The 25025-nt window shown below is 39.9% G+C and overlaps 1 protein-coding gene across 1 annotated transcript; it reads right to left on the reverse strand.

Moving 5' to 3' along the window:
* Window positions 1–8304: 8304 nt before the first annotated feature.
* LOC101965352 (histamine H4 receptor) lies at window positions 8305–23765 on the reverse strand. Its single transcript, XM_005329046.4, has 4 exons — window positions 23682–23765; window positions 21868–21949; window positions 16525–16688; window positions 8305–10117 (listed from the first exon to the last, which is right to left on the reverse strand). The coding sequence occupies exons 1-4, from the start codon at window positions 23763–23765 to the stop codon at window positions 9287–9289; spliced, it is 1161 nt and encodes a 386-aa protein (XP_005329103.3). The 3' UTR covers window positions 8305–9286.
* Between the last annotated feature and the right edge of the window lie 1260 nt (window positions 23766–25025).

A 25025-nucleotide genomic window follows, 5' to 3' on the forward strand; every position in this document is an offset into this window, starting at 1 on the left:
CAAATCCTATTCCCTTCTTGTAATGCAAAAGCTAAATTGAAAGCTAAGTGGCCCTGGCAGCCCACAAAGCCCTGGTGATTTGTGCCCCTGCACGGGAGGGGACAGGACAGACTGCAGTGCTTCTGTTTGAGGTTCCCTCACCCAGCTGCAGCGCTCAGCAGAGCTTCTCAGGTGGCTGGGCCGCTTTGAAGGTTTACTTTCAATTAAAAGAAAGAAAGAAAGAAAAAGACAGAAGCCAAATCAGCAGCTGTCAGGGATGAGGGAAGATTTATTCAGGGTGGTCAAAGGGGAGCATGGGCAGCAGTAAAGGCCTGAAGGTAGACAGGAAGGAAATTCAAGCTGGGAGAGAAATTCCTCCTGGCAAGGTCAGCTGGCGCCGGGCTAGTCCTGGGTAAGGCTGCACTGATCCCCGGTGCTGGCTGCCTGGAAAGGGAAAGGAGGACTTGGCTGGGGGACACTTGGGTGGGGACGGATCCTGCCCAGGGGGAGCAGGCAGGCGGGCAGGGCCTTGAAAGCACAGCTTATTAATCAGACGAAACCAGGCCTGAGGGATGGAAACATGACTGGTTTTTAAATTGCTTCCTGATTCAAAAGCCGGTGATGCCCACCTCAACATGTGATGAGGGGTGACCAGGCCAGGTCCCTGGGCGGTTCTGCGAGCTCAGAGCTTCCCTTGAAGTCGGCCTGCACGGAGAAGCCCGCAGATGTGCACAGAATAGCGGGAGTCCGGCCTGCGGTTTTATCGCCTTTCATTTCCTGTCTCAGCTCTTATGTGGCTTCAGACGTGTGACACGCTAGTGTGAAAAGTAACGTGTGCTTTTCAGAGGGAATGAGCCAATTTCCCCCACCCCCTTAACCCTGAGCCATGCCCAAGGAACTCGTGGAAGTGAACTGTTGAGCTAGAAGAGTGGGTTTAAAAAAAAATTTCCCCTCAGCCCCTCACCCTGTGTCTCCATCTCTACTTCTTCCACCCAATCTCAGGTGCAGTTGGAATATGGAGGCAAGCATGGGTACCATTCTATGTATGTCCTGTAGATCTGAGAGTTACCCATATGACACCTGCTCTCTTTGCACCTTTACATTACCATTGAAGCTGCCAGTTGTACCAGAAGATGTTGACTGAAGATTCACTCCAGGCCTCCTTAGCCTGTGACTACTCTAAACATCATATATGTGTATATATAACACCTCAATCATGACCCAGATGATGGCATTTTGGCAACATCACACTGCACATATGACAATGGTCCCATCAGATTACACCACCTAAAGACATCATAGCCATCTTAGTTTAAGTACACTTTATAATGTTTGTACAAAGATAAAATCACATAATTCATAATTTCTAATCTCTCAGAACATATCATTAAGCATCTCATGACTACATATATATATACACACACACATATGTATATATATATACACACACAGATATTTAGAGAGAGTGTGTTAGTAATCATTCTATCACTGTGACAAATATCCAAGATAATCAACTTATAAGAATGAAAGGTTTATTTTAGCTCACAGCTTCAGTCCATGATTGCTTGACCCTGTTGCTTTGGGCCTATAGTGGCATAGCACATTATGGTGAGAGTGTGTGGTAGACTTCATGACCCTGAGACACAAAAATATGAGAAAGGAAAGGCTTGGGATTCCTATATCTCTTTCAAGGGCACACCCCCAATGACCTAACTTGCTCCCATTAGGCTCCGCCTCCTAAAGGTTCCACCCCCTCCCAATAGGTCCACAGGCTGGGGAAACATGGACCTTTGGGGGACACTTGAAATCTAAAATATAACAGAGAGAGATTTGATTTTTTTTTTAACTAACAAAATTATGATAGATAAAGCTGATATTTGTCTGATTTCCAGACACTATCCTTTTGGGAACTTTCCTGTCATTTCTGACAGTTCCCTAAGAGATAGCCTCTCATCCCCACACACCAGTCTGTCTGCTAGAGTCAGCCTGAAGCAATCCCCCTCTTTCTAGCCTCCAGCACTGGCTCTTCTTTGTCCTTGAAGCTGTCTGGGTGAGAGAGTTCCAGTACTGCCAGTGCCCATCAGGAGAATTCAGTGATCACACAGGACTCCGGTGATGGGCTGCTTCCATGGGAGCCCCACATACCAACCAGCTGTCAAAACAACGTTGGGTTTCTTGCAGGATGGAAGAGAATGACTTCCTCCCTAGCTCTGTGTCACATTGTGACATCTGGTCACCAAGGCAGCTGTGTTATGCCAAGAGAATTCCCAAGTCTGTCTTGAAATGTTTTATCAACTTGAGGGGGTCACCTCTTACCTGGATGGGAATCCTTTCATGTAAAATGATTCCATAACTTCTTATCTTTATTCCTCTCTCCAGGAAAAACTCAAATATAAGCCAAGAAGAAAAACAAACATTATCAACTCTTTCCTTGGGTTTTGTTTTGCTTTGTTTTTGTTTTTTCCTCTTTCTTCCCAGATTTTCTTCCCCCAAATAAGTCTCTGTTTCTCAAGTTGCAAAACTAAACCTCTCAGAATTTTAACAAGTGAAACAGATATTGAAAGAGATGGAATGAAGGTATAATCTGCATTAACTGTTTCTAGGACTGTCTTTAGTCAAAATTGCATATTAATCTAAAAAGACCATTAAAACTGCCAACACTTAGCTTTCTTTTTTTTTTAATTTATTGTTTTTTTAGTTGTAGTTGGACACAATACCTTTATTTTAATGTGGTGCTGAGGACCAAACCCAGGGCCTCACACATGCTAGGTGAGTGCTCTACCACTGAGCCACAATCACAGCCCCAACACTTAGCTTTCTTAACAACAGCTGAGATTTTAGAAATAAGTGTATGTGACTCATAAATAATGCCCACAGCTGGGTGCCGTGGTGCACACCTGCATTCCCAGCTAATCCGGATATTGAAACAAGAGGATCTCAAGTTCAAGGCCAGCCTGGGCAACATAGTGAGACCCTGTCTCAAAATAAAAAGAGCTGGGGATGTAACTCATTAGTAATGTGCCCATGGATTCAATCCCTAATACAAAAAGTAATAATAGAATAATAAATAATATCCATGTTTGTTTTAGATTTATTTCCAAAAAAAAATGACTAGAGTAATTTTCACCAAGATGTACATGATTTCCTCCATTTGCAGTTTTTATAATATTGAAGACATAGTCTCAAAAGAGCAAGGTCTGACGAGTAAGGGATACTTTGATTTAAATTATACAGAAAAAAATTTTGATAAGATGAAGATTTGATGAGGATTACCCACTTTCTTTATTTGAGGGACTGACACAGAAATAACTCAAGTGATTGTTTTGTTAAAACTTATAGCAACAGTAAAAGTCATTACCCACTTTCTTTATTTGAGGGACTGACACAGAAATAACTCAAGTGATTGTTTTGTTAAAACTTATAGCAACAGTAAAGTCAATCCCAACATGCATGTGCTGAGTGGATAACCAGGGAAGCCATGCCCATGACTAAAAATTTAAAATGTGGCTGCACTAATGGCACATGGTGTAATATATAATATTGGAAATTATTTTGTAATAAAAATAATTTTGTTTTTAAAAAATTATTTTATAATAAATTATTCTTATTACAAAATAATTTCACTTTTTACTCAGAAGGAGTTCTATTGATTCATTGGGGGCAGGGCATCAATTAGAACTGATCTGCAATAATACCAAGTTTAGCCAGAAGAGGGTGCTTTCTAAAATAGAGAAAATGCCGTTGAAAATCCTCATTTTATGAAAAATTTCAAGTTGAAAAATCATGAATTTGCAGCTATCTCTGACTGTTAAAGCTTTGGATACTCTGGTTTATGGCATTTACAATGAGAAGTGGACATCTACTTTAATGTGGAAAGATGGTTTAAGTGTAGATGTAAGAGAAAAGGCAAAAAAAAAATAATTAAGAAAGATGGAATAGGTTTGTATATGTGTAAGACAGAAGAGAGTTATTCCTTTTCAGTGAAATTTGAGGAGGAAAAATCTTTAAAGATTTTGAGGTGCTGGAATGCAATAAATCTTTTAAAATCAATAAACCATAATATTGTTATAAAGGAAGGTCTAGCAAGTGACCCTAGTGAAACAGAGAAAAACTTTTGTACTTACATTAGAGTCTCAGGAGACTATAAGGAATGTGGGGTGGGACCAGTTGGTTTGGCTCTGCATATTTATGGACGTGGATGGGTGTGTGGAAGTGTGTGGTATGGAGATGTGTGTAGATATGTGTGGATGTGAGTGATGATGAACGTGTGTGGCTAGTGGATATGTATAGTATTTGGATGTGTGTGGGTGTGTGGAGTTGTGCAATGTGTGGATGTGTAGTGTGTGTAGTGAATGAATGTGGGGGGCTGTAGTGTGTAGTTGTGGGTGGGTGGATGTGTGTGTTGTATGTAGTGAGGATGTGTGTGGTGTGGATGTGTGGTGTGTGCAGTTTGTGGGTTGTGTGATATGTGGTGTGTATGTGTGGAAGGTGGAAGGTCGTGTCAGGTGGAGGCAGGGGTTGGGCCAGCTGTGTGTTCAGTGGAATGCCCACACACACACACACACACACACACACACACACACACACACACACACAAATGCCCTTATGCAAACACCCAGGGCAAATTTGCCTTCTAATGGGTGAAAGACATCATTGTTTTGTTTTTTTAGAGTTTATGTTGCCTTAACTGATTTTCTGCGTTTAATTCAATATAAAATATTAGGACGTGAGGGGCCGTTATCAGATTTCTTTACATTGTAATACAAAACAATCCCTCCTGTTTGTTTATTCAGTGGCTGTGCTGATGGAAATAAAAGCGAGGAAAAGAGTGTGGAACTACTGCCATCTGGTGGAGAACATGGAAATTGCCATATGGTGCGGGTAGAAGGCCCCTAAAATGGGATATTGTTGATAGTGAATGGTTTTTGTTTTGATTTGACTTGATTTGTTTTGCTGTCCTTTTTGTTGCCATTTGGTCCACTAGCCCTTCACCTCCTCCCAAAAGCCTAACTTATTAACTTCATATCCCCCTAACTGTTGAGACCCCGGTGCAATGAAGCTTAAGCATCTGGACTCTGGTTTTAGATTCCCCAGGTTCCAGTGATGACTTCATTACCTGCAGATCATGTTGCCTGCAGCAAGTCATTGACTCTCCTCTTTCTTCAGGGTCCAAGGAATGGGGTATTTAATTCTGTGCTGGCAGAGCAAGCACCAGACTTCATCCTTATCACCCATGTGATTTTATTCCAGCTTGCTCCAGCCAGAGGCTTATCTATACAACATCCAGGAGAACAACTACACGACCTTGCTACAGGAAAATTGGGCTTCCCCCAAAGATGCAGGCCAAGCAGGGCAGCTCTGCAGCACTACACTATCAGGCACTGCCCTCTCCTATCGGTACAAACATCATCCTGCATGAAACAATCAATCAAGTTATGTCACTTCACTGCCACACGTCTTCCTGTTTGTGTTCCTGTTGATTCCATGTCAGATGATACATAACTCCTTAAAGGCACAGACTCTGCCTACCCTGCCCCCCAGCAGCCAATTCATGATATTAACCTTGCTGGACTATTATTTCAAAGTAGCAGACATTTTTCTCAGTCTAGAGAATAATTTGAAAGTGTATGGCTTTCAGAACTCCAAACCATCCAGAGGATGAAGGCAGAGGAATCAAACTCAAAAGTAATGACTGAACTCAAAACAACTGGATTCAGAAATGAAGAGTCCAGGAAAAGCAGAACATCCAACCTGTCACCTACCTGTCCTCTGGGCTATGACCCAGATGCTATAGATTGGGGACAAAGAAACAGGAAGGACTGAGTAATCACTTAAAAACCATTTGTCTTTCAGTTTCTAAGAAGAAGCTGATAAGCACCTTTCCATGACGGAAAAAGTGTATTTTTTCCATCTTTGTTTTACTATTGGAAATTTTAAATAAGGATGTACATCAGAAAAAATGTTTCAAAAGTTGCCCTGAATTTTTTCTGCAGAACATTTTCTTTTCTCTCTCTCTCTGTTCTCTCTCTCTCTCTCTCTCTCTCTCTCTCTCTCTCTCTCTCTCTCTGTGTGTGTGTGTGTGTGTGTGTATGTGTGTGGGTTACTAGGGATTGAACCCAGGGATGCTCCACCACTGAGCTATACCCAAGCCCCCTGCCCCTTATTTTTTATTTTGAGACAGGGTCTCACTAAGTTGCCCAGTCAGACCTTGAACTTGAGATCCTCCTGCCTCAGCCTCCTGAGTAGCTGAGATTACAGGTGTGTGCCACCTCTCCAGACAGCACGTATTCTTTAATGTTCAACTCTTTATGACCGACCTCTCTAAGAGAGCAGAGAATAGGCAGTATTGACATCTAAAATGAGACGTAAACTATTTCTACCAGTCCTTTCACAGAAACTACTAACCATGAACCAAACTGGCTGGTCCTACTAAGTGCTCTTCCTCCTCTTATTCCTTCATAAAATTCTAAGCATATAAAGAAATGACTACTAGCATGAGCAAGGAAAGACACATTTTTTAAAATGAGAGAGACCATTTGATACAAAGTGCATAACCAATAGTTAGGTCCTAGTCTCTGACCTAGATGGCAACTTGAAGAGACTGACAGGAAGGATTAAGGGAGAGATGCACAGAGCTAAGAACAGCTTCTTTGCCCCCAGGGGGCCCTTCCTCACCATCCTCACAGTGCAACTTGACCCTCACAAGTGCTCCTAGACCACTGGTATGGTATGCAATTTGTGTTATTTCAAAATCAGTTATCCCTGCTACTAAATCATTTTGCAATGAATATGTTCCTGTAGAGAAGAAGCCATGACCTTTTGAAAAAAAGACTGTTCTCTTGCATAATAATGTTTATGTCTTGTGTCCAAGCTCTCACACTAGAATAGACAATATCAATGTCTACTTCTTTCTTCTACTCACTTTTGGAGGGTATGTTTAATACACAGTAGGGTAGGTGCTTGACATGTCAGTCAAACAATGAACACTCCCAGGATGAAAACTTAATTGTTCAGGCATCACTGGGTCAGCTGTGTGGTTCCTCCGGTCTGGGCCATGCTAGGAGCTTTCAGCAGAACTCATTTTGCCTCTTCCTCACCAGGCAGCTGCTGAGTCAGCTGGAGGCTGCCAGTCTAAGTCCACTTCAGCCATGGCAGCTTGATTCTGCTCCACGTGGTCCCTCATCCTGCAGCAGACTGGCAGCTGGGTAACTCCCAAGAGACAGAACAGATGTGCACAGGCCTCTTCAAGCCTAGGCTCAAGCAGGATGTTATTTTCCTGCCTATTGGCAGAAATCTATTGGCCAAAGCAAGTCACTCTGGATGGGAGGGTCTGGAAAGTCACAACTCAAAAGTGGGGATGCAGGAAGGGGTCAAAATTGTGTTCATCGGAAGGTAAATATCTAGCAAATATCACTAAGTATCAGCTGAGGTTCTGTGGCACACCCAGCTGGGTTAGTAAGAGAACCCTTGAGTAAAATTCCTGTTCCTGGGGAATCTAAATCTTATTGGCAAGGTTCACCGGCATCTTTATCATAACTAGCTAATACCTGTTAAGGCCTCAATAACATTTGTTTGATGAATACATTCATGGGCCATCTAAAGTATTCATTTTTCAAACTCTCATAGAGTAGTAGCCTATTCAGTTCATTTGTCATGTATATATCATATTTCGGCATGTCTAAGATACATATTGTTCATTTCTCAACTCTGAAATCAGAATGAGTCTATGAATGTGATTTTTTTAAAATACTGCATCATAAGCAGTTTGTAGCATTTCCATTTTATGGTGGTAAATAAAATAACTTATTTTACATTGACAGCATCTTACACTGAATGAAATATATATGAAATATATTATGTTTTATATATAATTTAGAAAACATGTATGAATATTTAGGCATGCTTCTCTTGAGGTTTAATTGGGAAAAGTTTTCCTAGGACCACTTGATTCTGTGCACAGTCAAGCCTCCAGTGATCATATGAGCTCTATAACTACTGATTTATAAATGTTAAAGCCAACAGCTGAGGCATAACAACTTTACATATTTATACATTTATAAAAACTTACTTCTCAATTTTTCAAACTGCTATTAAACGTAAAACATGTCTCTCTTATGGAATTAAAGCATAAGTGTATATAAAAAAAAACATGTACATTTCTAATCCATGCACTTAACAGATTTTTTTTTTTGTAATTTAGTGTTCAAAATCAACCAGACTTAAGAAGGCCAAGAAATCTAAAAATTATTAAACTGTATGAAAAGTCTGAGAAATTGTAGAAGGAATACTTTAAAAAAAGAAAACTTTAGGAGAGATGAAATTAACTCGGAGAAAAATAAAATTTTATGACATTGAGGAATAGAAAACATTTAAAAGTGAACAAAGGACAAAAACATCACCAAACTAATACATGGTGAATTATCGGTAAAGTATAACCTGTGACAACTACATTATAAAGGAATAACACTGAGCGCTGCAATATAAAAGATTGGGCAAATTGAGTAAAAGACATTAAATAGATACAACAGTATTTGAGAAATAACCATTGACATCTGCCAGGTCAGTGGTCCTGTGGTCCTCTCACCACCTCTTACCTGTCCTCTTTTTCTGGTATTTCCACCCAAAGAGTTGTAGCTTGTATGGAAGTTGGAAGAAGAGGGCAGGAAGGAATAGGACAAGCTCTTCTCTATCTCTCCTCCTCTTCTGTGATTGCCAGGGCTCTCTTCTACCACACCACACCTCCTTCCTTACTGGGATCAGGGACATAAACTCTGGAGAGACACACGAGCTCACCTGGGTTCACTGCAACTCCCCTGTTCTTGCCAACTCAAACCCAAACACACCTTCCCACTGATGATCACAGAGCTCCCTATCCCTAATTGAGGCTCCTGGCTCTATTGCATACTTCAGGGAATGATTTTCAAAACTGGACACATTTGTATTGCTATCAAATAAAAAGGTGAAATTAACTTATGACTGTAGCAAACATTGTACCTAAAAAGAGAAGAGAGACTCTGGACTTTCACAATCAAGGTTGTATCAAGATCTACAAAACAAGGAAGAGGTGATGACTAAGAAAAATAGTACTTTGTGGCTATGAGTTTACAAAAATATGTTATCGATTCATCATTAGACTGTTATTTACTGGGATAATGTTCCATTGGCGTCCAAGTGCAGATTTTTTTTTTTAAGTTTTCAATTGTTATGGTTTTATGGACTTTTTTTTTTTTGGTAGAGTGGAATGGGCAAGATGAAATTCACCTTGGTGAGATGAAGACTAAAATTTACAGAAGTGAGAACATTATCATCAAGAGGATGTTGACCGATTGTGTGATGGTATCCCTTGCTTTTTCATACAAAATATTTTTAAGAAAGCCTTCTGAAAACGCCTGTGACATAATGGATACAAAAAGGGATTGACAAAGGAGTTGAACCACTGCAGCCAAAATGCAATTCTGTACCAATCCGATTTCGAACGCTGCTCTGGTTTGTAAACTGAAAGAACAACTGTGGACAGAGAATATGGAGCCCAGCAAATGGCAAAAACACCCAAGAGAATAGCCAGCGACTTGGCTAATTTTTTAGCTCTGAGCAGTTCCATGTGTTCTCTTTGGTGAAGAGCTATAGAATCCGATTTGGAGAGGGAACTAGTTTTAGAAGTGATTGTATTGCTATTCACGTAGGTTCTGAAGGAAAACAAGAGACTGTTGTTTCTTCCTTGTCTCTCTGAACCACAGGATGATGTTGCGTCCTTCCCTGCAGGAAGAGATGTCCTTGAAAACAGTCCATGTCTGGATGAGTGTCCGAACTCTCTGGAGGAGTCAGAGGTGAGTCCAGGATGGCTGAGGCATCTACCAAGATTACCCCGCTTCCAAAGGCTCCAGTAAATATGCACATTGAAATAAGCAACTAAGATGACTGGGACCAGGAATTCCAAGAACGACGTAATAAGGGGCATATACCATTTCAAAAAAAATCCAGGTTCACATTCCTTATTATTATTATTATTCCAAGTATTATTCTTCCAAGACTCTGAAACCAGAATCGTTGGCCCATTTACCAAGAAGGCCAGCACCCAAATGGCCACCATCTGAGTGACAATCTTCAAGATCCCAGTATGTTGAGCTCTATAAGACACCTACAAGAGACCAAATAAGTTTGTTTCAATGTCATGAACATCTGTTGATGCACAAAGCATCTCACAGGCTCTCAGAATTCTGTTTCAGGGATGTGCAAGAGGTTGAGACATAATATATAACATGGGTATTGTGACATGTGCCAGGACACAGAGTTCTATTTGAGTGGAACCTGAGCCACAGTGTGGATTTTCTTAAGGATTGTCAAGGGGAAAATTATAAACTTCAAGGTTAAACCTCTGACACCAAAGAAAATGTCAAGGTTAATATCTAAAATTAGAAAACAGATATTTCCACCAATAGACATTCATCTGAATGTTAAACTGAAATAAAGTACACCTGATCACATTATTTCTCAACCTGCAGGCTGGAACAGGGCAGGCATTCTTTTTAATGCAAATAGAAGAGTCAATGTCACAATGCATCACGCAGAGTTATTGTTTGATGATGTTTTTTCAACCAAAGTAATATACCTTTGGGAATACAGATACACATAGGGAGAGAAATGCATGTACTACATCACCAACCTAAAACACATTTCTCACCATGGTCCCAAAGTTCAAAAATCATACCTTATCGGATTCCACTTTTCAGAAAGACTCTACTCTGCAGTTCATTCTGGGGCCTGAAGGTGGCGTCAAGAACAGAAAGAAGGACTCTTACATCACTCCCAAGAAGATAAGCACACACCCAAAGATGTTTACATCTGCTGTTGGGAAATACTGCAGTGTTACTGAGAATTACCAAATCACTCCGTCCACAGCGTTTCCATCAGACAGATCACAATGCCAACGCTGGGATGGCCAGCCACTGACAGAAATGACTGTGGCAAGTGCCACTGCTGGTTTTAAGGGTAGACAATGTTCTAGCTCCACTGGGTGACAAAGACAGGCCTCTACAGGGGAAAAAGCTTCTGTAAGTGATGGCTGACCTGGGATCACAGGATCCTTGTGTCAGACCTGAAATCATTAAGAATATCTTCTATGTCAAAGGATATCTAAGGCCCACCATTCTATACGAGGTATAAACATCTGGATCAAGAATTTTGTAAGGGCATTTAGAACAGGCAAACTTTCTGAACCTCTTTTAGGTCTATAAGTTTCCTTCCAGTTCAAACATTCCATATGTCTCCACTTTCCTCCCTTTCAAGAAAGGAAATGATTTACTCAGGAAATAGGTGCCTGCCTTTCACTGTCTCTGTTTTTTTTTTTTTTAGTTTTTTTTTTTTTTAGTTGTTGATTGATCTTTGTTTATTTAATTATATATGGTGGTGAGAATCGAACCCTTGTGCCTCACACATGCTAGGCAAGCGCTCTACCAACTGAGCCAAAACCCCAGCCCTCACTATCTCTTGTGTACTATTTTCTCATGAGTTTTAAAAGCTAGCCTACAGTGTTTGTCCTATTTTTAAGGGGTATAACACTTCTAGCACTGTGTTTCTTTGTTGATGTACCTGCTAAGAAGAGATGACCAATGGCTGGAGGTAAGAGAAAACTGGTTAGTAATTTTAAAAAATAATAAATATTTTTCAACTGTGGGGAAGTGGTTTTTCTCATCCCACCAAACTACTGGCATTTCTGAGGATATTCTAAGATGCTAACCAGAACCATGATGACCACAGATGCCTTCTGCTTCTTTATGCCACTAATTAATACATCTCTTGCACTAAATCTAATGACTATGAAGATGGTAACAATACCCAGATGGTCATAAAACTGCATTTAGTTTTTTAATTACTCTGTTCTGCCTTTGTGATGATATAATACAATATGCTGGAAAGTGATCTTTCATTATGCATAAGGTCAATTGAGATAATGAGAAGAGAATTCCAAGAGATTTGAGAAGAGAATTCCAATCCTTTCATCTTGAGGGAGCATTTTGGACAGATAGGCAGCTCAAGGATTGCTTGAATCCAAACAACCAGATGGGGTGGTCTCCTAAAATCCATTGATGCCCAAGTTCTCACTCATTGCTCCAATAAAATACCCAAATTTCTGTCTGTTGGATTTATTTTGTGAGGCAGAAAAGCACACTAGGACATACTGGTGTTAAAAATGAGATGAGATTACAGACAGTCTAAGTGCCTGTTATGAGTTGAATTGTGTCCCCCCCAAAAGATATATTGAAGTCCTAACCACCAGTACTTGTGAATGTGGCCTTATTTGGAAATTAATATTTATAGATGTAATAAAAAATGAGGTTGTATTGGATTAGGATTCACTTTAATCCAAAATTACTGGATTAGGGTTCACCTTAATCTTATATGACTGGCACCCTCACAAAGGGAAATAGACCAGAGATCCTGCATCTAATGGAAGAAAAAGTAGGTCCAAATCTCCATCATGTTGGATCAGGTCCTGACTTCCTTAACCAGACTCCAAAAGCACAAAAAATAAAATCAAGAATCAATAAATAAGATGGATTTACACTAAAAAGTTTTTTCTCAGCCAAGGAAACAATCAATAATATGAAGAGAGAGTCCACAGATTGGGAGAACATCTTTACTACATGCAGATCAGATACAGCACTAATCTCCAGGATATATAAAGAACTCAAAAAAACTTAGCACCAAAAACAGAAATAACCCAATCAATAAATGGGCTAAGGAACTGAACAGACACTTCTCAGAAGATATACAATTGATCAACAACTCCACTAATTAGAAAAATGCAAATCAAAATTACTCTAAGATTTTTATCTCATTCCAGTCAGAAAGGCAGTTATCAAGAATACAAACAGCTGGGGTTGTGGCTCAGTGGTAGAGCGCTCGCCTAGCATGTGTGAGGCACCGGGTTTGAGCCTCAGCACCACATCAAAATAAATAAATAAAAATAAAAGTATTATGTCCAACTACAAGTAAAAATTTTTTTTAAAAAAAGAATACAAGCAACATTAAATGTTGGCAAGGATGTAGGAGAAAAGTTACACTCATACATCACTGGGAGCAATGCAAATTGGTGCAACCACTCTGGAAAGCAGTATAGAGATTCCTTAGAAAACTTGGAATGGAACCACCATTTGACCCAGCTATCCCACTTCTCGGTTTATACCCAAAGGACTTAAAACTGGCATACTATAGTGACACTGCATATCAGTGTTTATAGCAGCACAATTCACAATAGCTAAACTGTGGAACCAACCTACATGCACTTCAATAGATGACTAGATAAAGAAACTGTGGTATATACACAATGGAATATTACTCAGCATTAAAAGAGAATAAAATTATGGCATTTGCAGGTATTATGGATGGAGTTGGAGAATATTATACTAAGTAAGCCAACCCCCCCACAAAAAAAGGCCAAATTTTCTCTCTGATAAGTAAATGCTGATCCATAATAGAGGGGGGAAAGACATGATAAGAAGAGAGGAACTTTGGATTGGACAAAGAGGAGGGAGGGGAGGGGAGAGGTCATGGGGGTAGGAAATATGGTGGAATGAGATGGGCATCATTACCCTGGGCACATGTATGATTGCACTAATGGTGTGACTCTACATTGTGTACAACCAGAGAAACAAAAAGTTGTGCTCCATTTGTGTATAATAAATCAAAATGCATTCTGCTATCATGTATAAAAATAATTAGAACAAATAAAAATAATAAATTTTTTTTTAAAAAAAGAAGAGGAAACAGAGACACAGACACTCAGGGAGAAAACCAGGTGACAACAGAGGCATAGATTGGGGTGGAGAATCTATAAGCCAAGGATTTCTGGCAACATCAGAAGCTAGGAAAAAGAATTGAACAGGTTCTCTAGAGCCTTCTGAGAGAGGACAGTTCTGTTGTCCCCCTCCTTTCAAGGTGAAAGAATAAATTCCTGTTGTTTCCAGCTACATGGAATCTATCCTTTTAGAAGATTCTGAGTACTGTAATATTGTGCTGCCAAATCATTGTCATATTTCCATTTCTCAAGCCAAGCCCACCCATTGCCTATCACATCACTTGTTCTAGAGTCAGAGCTCAGCTTCCCACCACCACTTCCGTGAACTTACAGGAGTCCTAGAAGTCTTCCTTCTGGTTTCATTAGCATAGTGCCTCCGTGCATTCACTCCTGGAGACTGTTATACACTCACCTCTGTGCTACATACTAGGGACAGGGATCAAGGCACTGCCAGGTATGTCCTCAGGGTAAGTCTCAGAGAAAACACACACACACACACACACACACACACACACACACACACACACATCCACTTTCTCTCTGGTATCATTTCTCTTCTCTCTGAAATCTCTAAGCACTTTTTCTGCATGGGCAATCTGTCCCTCTTCTGCCCACAAGCATAAGGGTTGACACAAAAACTTTGACAACCAGTGAAAGAAGTCCTAAGAACATCCAATGAAGACTAAAAAGAAACATTAATCCATAAAGAAAAGAAAATTAAAAAGTACAAATGGGAAAGATTCTGATTTAAAGTACATAGAGTACTTAAAGTAAATATATTTCTAAAGCAAGAAATCTATTTTGCATCATAACCAAGAATACAGACAAGAATATTCATAGAACAGTAGTTGCCTTTATGATGCACAAGGTATTCTGATATTTTCTACCCTAATTTTATATTCTGTTCTATTCCCCCTTTTTTTACTTAAAAAAAATAAGCAACCAATTGAACTGATTTCATGACTCAATAATGAGTAAAGTCCTGAAGCTTAGAAAATACAACATTATTGGTATCTGAATTATTAATCCAAACTGATCTATACTTTCTCCATAGTTTGACCAATATAAACTGCAATGAACCCTGCCACTAATTAAGTACCCAATACCAATTTGTGGAAATAGCTGGCTGTCCTCTCAAATTCATTTTACCCTTTCCCTTAGCCATATGGTAGCACAGTTATAGACCATAGTCCCCAAATTCTTGTGCACAGAGGTGGAACCATGTAACTAAGTTTCATCAATAAAATGTGAGGGGAAATGAGAAAGCGATTCGGCAGTACTTACTTTAAAGAAAATCCCGTTGTCTTGGACTTCTGTCCTTTCCCTTTCCTATATAGAACCCAGAGCAACAACAGCCTAATTTTAACTCTGCACAGAATAATAACCTAGAGCAGATGTAAGCAAACTGCTGTCTGTGGAACAATTGTGGTCCACCTCTTGTTTTTCTAAATAAAGTTTTATTGGAAACAATTGTGCACATTTTTTTTTTTTTACCTATTGTCTAGGGCTGTTCTGTGCTACAACAGTGAAGATGAGTAGTTCCAACCAAGAACATAGTCCTTCAAAGCTGAAAGTATTTACTATCAGGTCCTGTCTAGTAATTTTTCTGGTCCCAGACTTAGAGGAGAGGGTACAGAGCCATCCTGTTACTGGGGTCCTGGAGCACAGCCTTCCACTTTTCCTGGACGGGTCTATGATCAAGAAAGAAATTCCTGTCTTGCTTGAGCCTCATCATTTTGAAATCTCTTGGATCAGCAGTTTGCCCTTTGCTTTATCTAATACCTTCTCTCCAGGTGTATATGCCACAGAGTCTTCCTGGAGGGCAGCCATCACTGTTCTCTCAAGGTCATAGCATAGTACTTAGACCATGTATTAAACCCATGTACTTCTGGGTCTGCCTGCACTTAGATTATTATGATCTTCCAAACAGGATCTCTGCTCATTCACTTCTATATCCCAACACTTAGCAAAATCCCTGTCACCTATAGTTGCCCAAGGATTTAGACCCCTGAGAGTGAGAAATGAAAATGTCCCATTGAGGCCTCAAAGATTTCAAATTACTGCCCCATATTTCTGAGGCCTTCTTCAAACTGATGTTCACCTTTGTTCTGTTTCTAAGAAATTTAGCTTGCTTAAGAATAGTTACCAATTTATTGAGGCTATTCCAGATTTTGGCTAAGTTCAGACTTTCTTGGCATAGGTCCTACACTGGTACTGGAACTTGGTCTTTTGGGCCAATTCCACTGTATAACCTGGCTTCTCCTTTTGGTCATTCAGAACTAATTTTCTCATCTCATTCAAAAATCTGGGGTTCTTTCTAATTGCCTAGCAAATTCCTCAAGAAAATATTCAGGTCTCAACTTGTCAATGGAGTGGACCCTACTGTGAACCTCTCATATATCCATGAAAATAGTACAACACTGAGACAGCTAGCCTGGTGCTTCCTTTGATGCCTTCCCATTTCAGTAGTTCATAGGGGAGTGACTTACCTCGACCACATAGACTAAGGGCCATTGAGAATTTTGTAACAAAAGGATCAGATTATTCAACAACAACAATAAAAATAGACTTAAATATTAGACTTTAATTATTAGACTTAAAAAATGTTTTTGTTGGGATTTGGGTATAGTTCAGTGGTGAAGCACATATTTAGGGGCAATTTCCTAGATTCCAGCTCCAGATAATTTGAGAGACCCAAAATTTTCATCTATATTTCTAAGAAAAATAAATTAAACGTTTTGACTTACAGCATTAGAGACTGACTGGTATCGATCATAGCTGATGAGAACAATGTTATACACAGATGCTGTACACAAAAGATGGTCAATGATGAGCCAAAATACACAGAGTTCATTTCCAAAATTCCAACCATCCAGTGTGTGAGGGATGTACAGAGGAATGGAGATCACACCTGTTCAGGGGGAAAACAAGAAGTAGCAAATAGCACACATGGATGAATACAAAAAAGGTAGATTGAAATGGGTACACAACACAATGATATATCTGAATTCACTAAATATTGTTTGGTTATTGCTATAACTTGGATGAGAATCCTCCAAAGGGCATATATAGAAGATTAGTCATAAAAGCAGCAGTATTTGGAGGTTTGTGAACTTCTAAGAGTTGGGGCCTTTTGGGAGATCCTTAGGTCATTGAAAACATGTTCTTGAAGGAGACTGGGGGACCCCAGACTCTAAATCTCTCTCTGTTTCCTGCCTCTAGATGTGAGCAATAACTCTGACATGTGTTCCTACAATTATGATCTGCCATCTTCATCAGAAGTCGAATCAGTGGGCCAAAACCAACCTTGGATTTGAACTCCAAACTGTGAGCTAAATAAACATTTTCTTTTTATAAGCTAATGGTCTCAGATACTTTGTTGTAGTAATGCAAAGCTGACCAACACAGTTATATATAGAAATTCATAGTATTTCACTAAACAGCTCAGGACTGACTTTCTATGCACTCTAAATATGATTTTTTTTATAATAGATGTCATGAGCAATGTACCTCCAAAGGCTCCTTATTACTTTCCAATTTAAATACAGATCCTGACCTCTATTTCTAGTCATATACAGTAAAAAAAAAAAAAAAAAAAAAAAAAAAAAAAAAAAACATCTTTATGTTCTTCATGATCCAACCCAAAGAGAGTGGGCTTCACCAAACACAACCCACATTTTCACATCTCTTTCTCTTTGTTCACATCATTCTTTCTTCTTAGAATGTCGTCCTCTTTTATTTATTTATTTATTTAAGTGCTGGGGATTCAAACCTAGACTTGCACACACTCTTGTCCTCCTTTTTTTCTACTGAAAAAATGTGCTTACTTCTTTATCTTTTTTTTTCCCTAAAGTCAAAAAATGACTTCCTCCTTGTCACCTCTCTTGGAACTTCTTTGGCAGAAGTGATCCCTCTGTCACCTGCACTCTCCTGGCACTTTGCCACTTTGTCTCTTCTTCTCTAATTTCATTCCATTTTACATCACAGTCATCTTTTAATTTGTCTCTCTTGAGGCTGAAGAGCATATCATAAATCAATGCTTACATTTTCTATGATGCCTAGATTGATTTACACGGTCGTTTGCACATTTAACTTAAACTAATAAGCTAATATGTATTGTACAAATGACCATATGTCAGACACTGTGCTCTGTGCATCATAAATATCATCTCACTTAATCTTCATAGAAACTTGGTGAGGTAGGAACCGTGCTGAATTAATAGTTAAGAACCAACTACACAGAAAGAAGAGAGGAACAATTAAACAAGACACACTTATCTAGTAAGTGGAGAAGAAGCTGAATCTGAAACCAGAAACTGTGATTTCAAAACCCCTGATTCCAACCACAACCCTTCACTGAACGAACAAATAAGTAAACTCTACCATGGCAATTCACCCCAGCACAGAAACTGCTTACCTGTGAAAGTAACTAAGTTGGGTTCCCCTTCTTTTAGTTTTTAGGGTTTTTTTAAAAACTGTGTTGACATTTCAGACAGGTGTCTTTACTTGCTGAGAATATGACACATTAAGTGGGAACTCAGTTGAAATCTGATTTTGGTGATTATCTTCATATTTTATCAGGCACTTACAGAAATTCTTATTTTAGGTGCATGAGAACCAAACTAGCCTATCATTGTTGGTGGGACTGCAAATTAGTACAACTACTCTGGAAAGCAGTGTGGAGACTCCTCAAAAAAAAACTAGGAATGGAATCACCATATGACCCACCTGTTCCACTCCTCAGTGTTTATCCAAAAGACCTAAAATCAGCACACAATAGCAATAACATCCACTTCAATGTTTATAGGAGCCCAATTCACACTAGCCAAGTTCTGGAACCAATCCAGATGATTGTTAGTAGGTAGGTGGATTAAGAAAATGTGGTGTATGTACACAATGGAGTTCTATTCAGCCATAAAGAAGAATGAAATGATGGGATTTGCCAGTAAATAGATGGTGACATGGAGAAAATGCTAAGTGAAATAAGCCAGACTAAGAAAATCAAAGAATGAATGTTTTCTCTCATTTATGGAAGCTAGAGCAAAATAAGGGAAAGAAGATGGTTGGAGAGGGGATCAGATGTCATAAAGATAGGAGGTAGATCAGTGGAGCAGAAGGAGAGGGAGGAAGAAAGAGAAAGGGGAGGATAAAACTGAATGAATTTGACAAAATCAGGCTTGATTCATATATAAGGCTTCTGAAGGGAATTTCACTTTTACACGTATGTAGAAGAAAAGAAGTTTAAATGAGTAAAGGAAGGAGAAGGGAAGAGGGAGCTCGAAATCAAACTCCTTGCAAGTTTGATTTTGTCAAAGTGAACTACTATGCATAATTATGACACACTAATAAAAATACATTTTAAAAACAGAATAAATCATAAATAAGTAGAGAGAAAAGAAAAGAAACAGGGAGGAAGAATTCTTCCAAAACAAGACAACATGAGACTACAATGGCAAGATTTCAGAACCAGTGGAAGGGAACCCAGAATGTAGGATTCTTATCTGGATTTACATACAGAGTCATCAGATGGACACCATAGAGAAGAAGAGCTGCATGGTCAGTTCTTATATGTATGTAGTCCAAGTAAACTTGCTTTATGTTTCAATTTTATTTTATGTATTTATCTATCCATCTATTTACTTATTTATTTTTGGTACTAGGGATTGAACTCAGGGTGGTTTAACCACTGAGCCACATCCCCAGCCCTTTTTTGTATTTTATTGAGAGACAGGGTCTCATTGAGTTGCTCGCTAAATTGCTGAGGCTGGCTTTGAACTCAAGATCCTCTTGCCTCAACCTCTGGAGCTTACTGGGATTACAGTTGTGCCACTACCGCACCCAGCTTCAATTTTATTTTGAGGCAAAAATTCTCATCTCAACCCTTATGGGGTGTGTGTCTGTGCACACCTATGCACACAATTGTAAAACAAAGAAGATCACTAGGTTTACCTGAGATAAATTAAAGTATCTCAAAAACAGACACTTTATGATATTTTGGCCCACGCCAGTGGATTCCAGTGTTTGCAACATGAATATTTTCACAGCTGCACTCATTTCTCCTACAGAGTGAGATGCCAGTCACCATTTGCATTATAGACATCACTAACTTAAAGGTTAAAGGGAGCCAGACCTGTAGTGCACATCTGTAATCCCAGCGGCTCGGGAGCTGAGGCAGGAGGATCTAGAGTTCAAAGCTGACCTCAAAGCAGAAATGACAAGGCACTAAGCAACTCAGTGAGACCCTGTCTCTAAATAAAATACAAAATAGGGCTGGGGATGTGTCTCAGTGGTCAAGTGCCCCTGAGTTCAATCCCCAGTACAAAAAAAAATAAAAGGTTAAAGGGAGGGATCTGACTTAAATACTCTTTTTCACATGCATTTTGGATTATATGAAAGAGGAAGGGTGTGTTCAAAACCATAGAAGCAGCTTGAAATTGCAGTTGGCTTAAAACAGACTCCAATCTATTTAGTTTTAGTAAAACCCTGCTGTCCACCTTATGTTCTTGTGCTGCGTTTTAATACAAATGTCATGTTCTCAGTTCCTCTGTCTAGAAGTCATAGAGATATTCTGAAGGAGTTTCTGAAAAGTGAATATGAAATATCCCTCAGATTTAAGTGTTTCTACAACTTTTGCTCTGAAACTGTGCTTGTGGGTCAAGCGAACTCACTGAGGAAAGCCAAGAGCCAATTCCTTGAACACAACAATAAGCCTTTGACACATTTGATTTAGGAAAAACTGAAGCGAGAAATAGCGAATAAACTATATTAAAAGAATGTGGGAAAGGAGTGGGGCTGGGGCTCAGTGGTAGAGCCCTTGCCTTGCACTGGGTTGGATCCTCAGCACCACGTAAAAATAAATAAATAAAGATATTGAAAAATATGTATTATTTTTTAAAAATGAATGTGGTAAAGGGAGGAAGAAAGGTGAATAAACAGGGACAAGAGAAGGAAGGAAGGACAATGAGAGGAAAAGCTTGTGAGACTCTGAGGACTCAAGTCATTCCAGGTGACTTGCTTCAGCCCAGCCGCCCACCTCCCCTACTCCTGCGCCCCTCGCTCATCCTGCCCCAGCTCCTCTGGCCTCCCATACACCCTCCCACCTCCCTCCTCCTCACTTGCTGTTCCTTGGCAAGAAATGCTCTTCCTCCAGAGAGCTGCTGATTTCTCCTGTGCCTTTCTCAGCGAGCCCACCCCCAATGCTTAAAATGGTAACCCCCCACCCAGAACCCTGCCTCCCCCTCAGCCTGCTATATTTTTCTCAACAGCAATTATCACCCTCTAAAATGCTACTTCGTTTTATCTTCTTATTTAGGTAGCTTATTATTCAGCTCCACTTCCCTGCACCTAGCAGAAACAGGACACCAGGGAGCAGGACTTTTGTCTGGATCTTCACGGCCATGTCCCTGGCAACTCTAGAGAGCACCTGCTTCAGAATAAGTCATTGTGGAGTGAATGAGTGGATGAGGGTGGGATGCCCAGTTTGCTTCAACATTGCCTCAGTCTGGGCTTGCGCCTTCTTTCCAAGTCAGCTAAGCTGCTATACCTTTTATGGGAAAATGTCAAACAAAAACTGAAGGGAGCCAATAGCCTCAGTCAGTCCTTTGGGCCAACACAGGGACAAGTGGATGACGGTAAACGTACAGAGGTGTTAAGGACTAAGTGTTCATCTACCCTCCCCAATTCATATACTGAAGCCCTGACCCTCAGTGTGACTGTATTGGAAGATGGGTCCTAAGGAAGAAATTAGGGGTAAATGAGGTCACAAGGGGGTAGCCCTGATTCAATAGGAATGATGTCCTTTTAGGAAGAGACAACAGAGGGCATTCAGAGAATGTCCATGTAGCCAGGCACAGTGGCATATGCTTGTTATCCCAGCATCTCAGGAGCCTGAGGCAGGAGGATCGCAGGTTCAAAGCCAGCCTCAGCAACTTAATGAGGCCCTAAGTCATTCAGCAAGACCCTGTCTCAAAATAGAATATTTTGCTCAGTGGTTAAGGCCACTGGTTTCAATCCCTGGTACAAAGAAAGAAAGGCCGCATGAAGACACAGTGAGAGGGGACCTGTCTGTAAGCCAGGAAAAACGTTCTCACCAGGAGCTTGATTGTCCAGATCCTGGATTCCCAACTTTCGGAACCATGAAAACACATCCCTGTTGTCAAAGCCACGCAGACTCTACAGCCCAAGTAGACAGAGGGATGGAGAGGTAGAGAAAGGTGCTGAATGGGCACATGAAGGTATTAAAGATAAACTTTAATTTATCCTGGAATTTTGTCTTGGATTGGCAACACTTTTCACCCCTGAAAATCCCATCCAGGCCACATATGACATGGCTGCATAGGCTATAAATGCCCACAGTACATGTAGACACGCACAGATGGAAACATTAGCCATGTGATAGCAATTTTATAGATATCTATTTTTCCATCTACATTTATCAATAGTGTATAGATGAGATGCTGTGCAGTCAAACTATATTGATATATCTCATTTTTATATCATCCGGTATAGCTGGTAAAGGAATTTTTCCCTCAATAAGTCTTTGCTTTCCAACAGTAAATTCAGCCTGGGAAGCTAGCTAAGCAGCTGCCACAAATTTAGATTTCAACAGGAGGCAAGTTCTAAAGCCTGTGAGGAAGGGTGTTTGTCCGTGTGCCTATGAGGATCTAATCTGCCATCATCACAGGGTTCCGGTGATCTGGGTTTCCTGACCCCAAATACAAAGAATGGCTGCCTTACAGCTACAGAAAACCTCTCAGAGTCCTGACATGCCCTACCACCACCTCCCAGAGTTCCTCCAAGCTCAGAACCAAAAGGCACACTTCAGAGCATGGCAAAGGAGAATATTCAAATCTTGTTACAAAAAGCTCAGGGACTGTCCCAATTCTTATGTCATAGCAAGTGCCATGTTAAATGAGTAACTCTGGATAAAGCTGGCAGGGACAGGGGAACCGTGAAGGATGAGACTGGAAGAAGACCAGAGATTCTGTTTGGCCTACATGCAGCTCTTCTTAGCAGAAGCAAAATCGACCCTACACCCATCCTCCTGCTGATGGAGGGAGACCACCAGGAACACTAAATAACTGCAGGTACCATTTCTTAAAGACGAGGCATATCTCTGTGGTGTGGTACTCCAGCCCTGGATGGTGGGGAGGAGCTGCCTTGATGTTGACCTTGAGCCAGACGTGGAGACACTCATTCCCACATTCTTATCTGAAACCATCTTTGTTCAAAAGCTTCAGGCTCTGGGTTCTCAGTCCTTTCACCTGGTCTCTCCCTACTTCCAGGGCAATCAGGGCCTCACTCCCATTGGGTGAGTCAAAATACATCATCTATTTTATATGCTGATCATCACTAAAAGCCACACAATTCTGTGGAGGAGGAGAAGAGAGATAAGTATATTTATAGCAGAACATTCTGTACGTTCACATAAATAGACTTGTATATTTGTACATGTTTATGTGAGCATAGAGAATAATGGGAAACCTACATCAAGCTGCAAATGTTGGCTAGCTGGAAAAATTGAATGGAGGAGGAAAGCAGGAAGACTGATGCTTTTTTTTTTTTTTTTAAATATTTCTACATTGGTTATCCCCACTTTATTTGTGACCCTGTCAATTTATGCCATGGCTCCTCAATCAATTTCCTCCAGAACTTTGAAGGCAACATCAGAATCACAGCTGCTCTCCCCAAATGCCCTTCACTTTCCCTGTGTGCCAGCCCTTTCTTAGTACCAGAAGCCCAGTCGTTGACTCATCTTTATCTTGACCAACCCCACCCTGTGCAGATCTGCCTCCTGCCCTTCCTTTCTACCCTCATCCTGGCTCAGAGCCTTGCCACATGACCTCTGCCTGGATTGCTGCACCATCAGCCTGAAACATACTCTGCATCCTCCAACCTCTCCTACCTCCAATAGTTCGTCTGACGCCTCCGAGAGAGAGTTCAATCCATTCACTTGTTCATCTGCTTTTAAATTCTTAAATCTCCACATTGCCATTTAATAATCCAGACCGACATTACTGCTTACTACTATTCCCATCCAGCTGACAATACTATTTAAAGCTCTTGGCCATATAGATTTCGACTTCCTCCCTTGCTGTTCCCATTTCAATTGTCTACAGACCAAACCCCAAGCTCACCCAGGGAGATATGCATGGTGACTTCATAGCAGCATGATGACTTCATGATTGCTGGTAATGCTTGGGATTCTTCTCTCCTCCTCATATCTGCCTATGGAAATTCTATTCATCTTTCAACAGTTAATTTTGAATGCCACTCTCCACTAAACGAGCTTTATCCCTCCTCTGAGTGACCTCTGGTGGGTCTTCGTGGGGTCCTACATTACTCTATATCTCTATAGTCATTTGTGAATTTCTCTATTCCACTCCACTATATTGAAACCTCCCCGAAGGAGAATAACCTACTCTTCTATAAATCCCTTGATTATCTAATAATACCTGCACATATAACAGTATTGACACACACTGTGTACTATACTAATATTTGTGAATTTGGTTTGGGTGGACATATATCTGTAGAGAAATCAAAAGAGAAGGGGACTAATATTTGTTGAGCAGCCACTGTGTTCCAGGCAATGAATTAAGTATTCTTTGAGTTTTGTTTCATTTTAACATAAATGCAAGCTTTATGAAGCTATAAGTGAAAAAATCTGAATATGCCAGAGTAAATTATACTAGAAGCTCCTTTAAAATAATACCAGTTAGTTGACAGGTCTGTACTTATATTTCTTATAATATGCATTATTAAGAAGTGATAACCAGCAGAAAGTAAAACTTAAAAAGAACATGTTTTCAAAGAAACATTAATTTGATCTCTATGGTCTCATCCAATTATATAATGCTATATTATTTGCAAGGTAGCTGAGTATATTTTATAATATCTGTTATGCCATAAAATAATACTATTAAGCATATTATTTAACTGACCTGAATATCCCATTTTCTGATTGTGCTGATTACCAGCATATGAGTTATTCGTATTACCCTAACACTGTAATAGTGAGGAAGCTATATGTACTTAAAGAGAAATACCTATAAATCTAAACATACAAGGATAATAGTTCCAGAAACAAGTAACTCTTACACTAAAATAATTTTATATTTATTTGGGACTTACTTTTATTCTATACAAAGGAAAAAAATCTTTTCAGATGAAATTTCCATTATCACACTGATTTACATTATGTATAATATTCCCTTAAAGTGCCATATAGACCCCCTTCCTGGATTTT

The sequence above is a fragment of the Ictidomys tridecemlineatus genome, chromosome 13, assembly GCF_052094955.1.
Source record: "Ictidomys tridecemlineatus isolate mIctTri1 chromosome 13, mIctTri1.hap1, whole genome shotgun sequence".
Taxonomy (NCBI): Eukaryota; Metazoa; Chordata; class Mammalia; order Rodentia; family Sciuridae; genus Ictidomys; species Ictidomys tridecemlineatus.

Coding starts and splice junctions, on each gene's coding strand:
- LOC101965352 (XM_005329046.4), bottom strand. CDS start 23,765: ATGTGGAGATTTAAGAATTTAAAAGCAGATGAACAAGTGAATGGATTG. Junction 21,950..23,681: donor CGTCAGACGAACTATTGGAG/GTAGGAGAGGTT, acceptor CTTGGGCTGTAG/AGTCTGCGTGGCTTTGACAA. Junction 10,118..16,524: donor ACCAGTCAGTCTCTAATGCT/GTAAGTCAAAAC, acceptor GGTCTCTTGTAG/GTGTCTTATAGAGCTCAACA.